This window comes from Mastomys coucha, unplaced genomic scaffold (assembly GCF_008632895.1).
Source record: "Mastomys coucha isolate ucsf_1 unplaced genomic scaffold, UCSF_Mcou_1 pScaffold3, whole genome shotgun sequence".
Lineage (NCBI taxonomy): Eukaryota > Metazoa > Chordata > Mammalia > Rodentia > Muridae > Mastomys > Mastomys coucha.
Genome location: NW_022196909.1, coordinates 68,748,008 through 68,753,531, shown reverse-complemented (window position 1 = coordinate 68,753,531; position 5,524 = coordinate 68,748,008). Strand labels below are relative to the sequence as shown.

The following is a 5,524-nucleotide window of genomic DNA, read 5'->3' as shown; positions in this document are numbered from 1 at the left end:
TTAGTTCTGGAAATCATCACCTTTGATCACAAATGCCATACCTTCATCCTGACAAGAGTCTTTATCTTCGATGACAAATGCCATACCTTTATCCTGACAAGAGTCTTTATCTTCGATGAGGCTTGAGAGAGGTTGGCATTCAAGATGGAGAATAGTGTTCTGTCCCAGATACAAAGCATACTCACTGATATTTTGTTTCCCTTTCATGTATTTAATAAGATTTGAATATTCCAAACTATCTTCAGCACTATGATATATTCTTAGATAAATTGGTCCTAGAGAGAACATATCTTTTATGCTTGCTCTCTCATAATTGTGTACTCTCTAGTGTCTTTTTCTCCCATGTCAGTTTTACAAATTTACTGATGTGCTGTGCAATCCTGAATATATTAACAAGTGTACTGATTAAACAAAACTGCAAGTGTTGGGACTAATACAAATGGTCACAGGCATTTGAAGATAATGGTAGAGGGATCTCCTTCAGAATAGTGCTTCACAAATTTGAATTGGACTTTCAAGCAAATAACTGTATACACTGAAAACACTGCAGATTTTCAGCAGATTTGTTGAGGACTTTGTACAAATTGGGGGTGCAGAGATTGCTTGCTTTCTAAAGCATTTGCTGTTTAAACATGATGCTATAAGTTCCCATTCCAAGAACATATAGATCAATCTAGTAATCTGTAATCTTAGTGATTTAGGGAACAAAGAAAACACCTGGGACTTTTTCCCCATAAGTTGGGGGAATATCCAACTTTATATCCAGCTTTAGAGAACCTTGACTCAAAGTAGAGAGTGATGTAACAGATTATTATGCAATGTAGTCCTCTGGGCTGTACAGGAATGTACATAGACAGACAGAAAGACAGAGAGACAGAAAAATACACACACATACACATAGAGAGAAAGGAAGAGACAGACAGAGACAGAGTCAGGGCACAGACAGGAGACAGAGCTAGAGATAGAGGATTGTGTACCGATTGAAATGCCTGATATTTGAAATAGTCTGAATTCCAAAACAAATGTTGAAGTAGTAGAATTCACATATCACTACAGTAATGATGGATGGGAATCCCAAAGTACAGACAACACAAATACTGGCCAAGTTGTATGTATCCAGCCACAATATCACATTATGCAGCCATAAATAGGTGCCGCAGGATGAAGATTTTTTTAAAGTTATGCAAGATGAAGAAATTCGATACATAACCCGTATTTCCTATGGATATATTCATATCAAATACTCAGAAAATGCAAATGTAAAAAGACATGAAGGAGACTTGTTACAATCTAGAGCAGAGCTTCTTACACTTTAGTGTGTCATCAAGGTGCTATTTATCATAGATACCACCATGAAAACTTGTCTTGTGTCATTGCTGTCTAAAAGATACCTAGTCCCGACATAGACAGTAAGCAATGTGATGATTTGGTGATCAACTGGTCAGGAAGTGAGGGAAAGGTGGATGAGAAGCAGAAGATTAAAAATAAAGTCGAGGAGATCGGGCCTACATCTTCTGCTGGATCAGATCATCAGCTTGTCTGCTCTTCTGAAGACCCCAGAGTCTGAAAGCTTCCCAGGAGATCTGTTGCAGCCAGGGTCACAGGCCTCCCAGGAGACCTGCAGCAACCCAGGGACACAGGAGGCAGCCTCCAGACAGAGACACCCAGGCCAGTTAACAACAGAGATAACCAGATTGTAAGAGGCACATGCAAGACCATAAGCAACAGAAGCCAATATACTTTGGCAACATCAGAACCCAGTTCTCCCACCACAACAAGCCCTAGATATCCCAACATACCTGAAAACCATGATGCTGACCTAAAATCCTATCTCATGAAGACAATAGAGTCCTTTTAGGAGGATCTAAATAACGCACTGAAAGAAACACAGAAAAACACAGGTAAACAGGAAAACACAATCAAATGGGTGAAGGGATTGAATAAAGTAGTCCAAGATCTAAAAGTGGAAGTAGAAAAAATAAAGATAAAACACAAATGGAGACAATCCTGGAAATGGAAAAACTAGGAAAGAGGTCAGGAAATATAAATGTAAGTATTACTAACAGAATACAAAAGATAGTAGAGAGAATCTCAGTGGTCAAAGAAAATTTGAATCAGAAAGAAAGAAACAAACAAACAAAAAAAACCCTCCTAACCCAACATATCCAGGAAATCTAGGACACAATGAAAAGGCCAAACCTAAGAATAATAGGAATAAAAGAGAGCAAATATTTCAAGCTCAGAGGACCTGAAAGCATCTTCAAAAATATTGTAGAAGAAAACTTCCCCAACTTAAAGAAAGAGATGGCCATAAATGTACAAAAAGCCTATAGAATACCAAATAGATTGGACCAGAAAAGAAATTTTTTTGTATGTTTTGTTTTTTCAAGACAGGGTTTCTCTCTACAGCCCTGGCTGTCCTGGAACTCACTCTGTAGACCAGGCTGGCCTCGAACTCAGAAATTTGCCTGCCTCTGCCTCCCAAGTGCTGGGATTAAAGGTGTGCATCATCACTGCCCAGCCAGAAAAGAAAATCTTATTGTCACCTAATAATTAAAACGCTAAATGCATTGAACAAAGAAAGAATAGTAAAAGCTATAAGAAAAAAAAGGCCAAGTAACATATAAAGGGAGACTTATCAGAATTACACCAGATTTCTCAAAAGAGACCCTAAATGCCAGAAGTGCCTGGGCAGAAGCAAGGCAGACCCTGAGAGAACACAAGTGCTAGCCAGGCTACTATACCTGGCAAAACTCTCAATCATCATAAAGGAAGAAAACAAAATATTCAATGAAAAAAGAAATTTAAACAATACTTACCTACTAATCCAGCCCTCAGAGAATTTAGAAGGAAAACTCCAACACCTGGATAGCAGTTACATCAAAGAGAAAATAAAATATTAATAATCTTACAACAAAATCAAAAGGAGAGAATCACATATACAAAATGACACCCACAACAACAAACATTACAGAAACTAATTATCATGTCTTTAATATCTCTCAATATCAATGGACTCAATTTCCAAATAAAAAGACATAAGCTGAAAGACTGGACACACAAGCAGGATCCAGTATTTTGCTGCTTATAAAAAACACACCTCAACAGCAGAGACAGCACTACTTCAGAGTAAAAGGCTGGAAAAAAGTCTTCCAAAAAAATGGTCCTAAGACACAAGAGCGATTTGCCATCCTAATATCCAATAAAATAGGCTTTCAAACAAAAGTTATCAATCAAAATGGAAAAGATACTTCATATTTATCGATGGGAAAATCCACCAAGAGAAAGTGTTGAACATCTATGCCCCAAATGCAAGGGCAACCACATTCATAAAAGAAACTTTACTAAAGTTCAAAACACATATTGAACCCCACACAATAATAGTGGGAGACTTCAACACCCTACTCTCACTAATAGACAGGTCATTGAAACAGAAACTAATCAAAGACACAGTGAAACTAATAGAGGTTATGAACCAAATGGATTTAACAGATATATACACAATATTTCATCTTAAAAAAGAATATACCTTCTTTTCAGCACTTTATTGAACCTTCTCCAAAACTGACCATATAATCAGTCACAAAAGAAGCCTCAACAGATACAAGAAGATTGAAATGATCCTATGCATCCTATAAGATCATCATGGAACAAGGCTAGACTTCAATAACAACAAAAACAACAGAAAACCCACATACCCATGGAAGCTGTACAACTCTCTACTCAATGATAACTTGGTCAGGGAAGAAATAGTGATGTTAAAGACTTTTTGGAAGTCAATAAAAATGATGACACAGCATACTCAAACTTCTGGGACACAATGAAAGTAGTGCTCAGTAAAACTCATAGCACTAAGTGCCTTCCTAAAGAAATTGGAGAGATCTTACACTAGCAATTTAACAGCACACCTGAAATCCTTAGAACTCAGGCCTGAAATCAACCAAATAGGAATAAAGAGAAAGATACAAAGAATCAACAAAACCAAAAGCTCATTCTTTGAGAAAATCAACAAGATAGATAAACCCCTAGTCAAACTAAAGGGCACAGAGACGGTATCCAAATTAACAAAATCAGAAATGAAAAGAGAGACATAACAACAGAAACTGAGGATATTAAAAAAAATCATCAAATCCTACTACAAAAACCTATACTCAACAAAACTAGAAAATCTAGATGAAATGGATGATTTTCTATACAGGTACTGTAATACTCTGACAAGCCTTAGCTTACCAGAGACACCCCTATTGAACAACGTGTAGTTGGGGATCAATGCAAAAGCAAGAGAAATTTATTGTTCCAACATGTTGGGGTCATCCTGCACCCAAAGGAGCAGCAGAGACCATGGGAGACAAATTCAGTGAGCTTTTATACAGTTTCCAGGGGTTGAATAGAGCATCAGCAACTAGGCACAATATGATTGGTGGAATAGTGCACCCTTTGAATGGGTTGGTCTTTAGGGAATGAGGTAGTAGGAGCTTAATTAGCCTCTTCCTTCCAGCCTATGTGCTATCTGACCTGTCTCTTCCAGGAGGGATGGGGTGCCTGGTGTAATTCTTCAATGGCTTTAAGGTGACCTCTTCATTTCCCCATTTTTGTTGTGCCTGCTTCAATCCTAAAGCTATTGCTGGTATTCTGATAGCTCATATTCCTTGTCTTCTGTATCTAGATCTTTGTATCTCTGCTTTAAGATCATTAGCGGGTGAGATCTGCCATTTTCTCTCTGGTGACTTTCTAAGGTGGGACCAGCCATGAGGCACAGGCCTCACTAGTCACTCAGGGCAGAAGGGACAGGATCCTCTCAGCTTCTGAGTGACAGCGGTGGATCTGCAACCCTCTCTGCCCCTTCCCTGCAAGCAGAGAGCCTGCCTTCAGGGAATGCTTTAACCCAGGGACCTGGGAGAGATCCACCATTTTTACCCTGATGACTTTCTAAGGTGAGACAAGCTGGGAGGTACAGGCCTCACAGGTCACAGAGCAGTCTGGTCAGGATCATTTCTACCTCAGACCACACCTAGGAGGGACAACAGACCCACAGCCCTCTCTGCACCTTTCCCACAAGCAGAGAGCCTGTCTCCAGGGTGTGCTCTGACCCCAGGACTCAGGACAGACAACTGATCCACAGCCGTCTGCACCCGGGACTTACCAGAGGAGAGCTGATCTCCCAGACGTATTGACACAGGCTTACAGACCCACGGGAGGAACAAGCTCTAGTCAGAGACAGCAAGAACATCTAATACCAGAGATCAACAGATGGTAAAAGGCAAACACAAGAATCCTACCAACAGAAACCAAGACTACTTGGCTTCATCAGAACCTAATACTCTCGCCACAGCAAGTTCTGGATATCCCAAAACACTGGAAAAGCAAAATTTGGATCTAAAATCATATCTCATGATGGTGCTAGAGGAATTTAAGAAGGACATGAATAACTCCCTTAAAGAAACACAGGAGAACACAGGTAAAGAGGTACAAGCCCTTAAAGAGGAAACAAAAAAATTCCATAAAGAATTACAGGAGATCACAA

General features: G+C 39.3%; 1 protein-coding gene across 1 annotated transcript in view; it reads right to left on the bottom strand.

Moving 5' to 3' along the window:
* The window catches only part of LOC116074487 (sulfotransferase 1C2-like), a 73,429-nt gene continuing 67,905 nt past the window's right edge, over positions 1-5,524 (bottom strand). The window contains exon 5 of the mRNA XM_031347049.1: positions 1-159. Within this exon, the coding sequence (XP_031202909.1) occupies positions 1-159 (159 nt within the window). The remainder of the gene's footprint in view (positions 160-5,524) is intronic.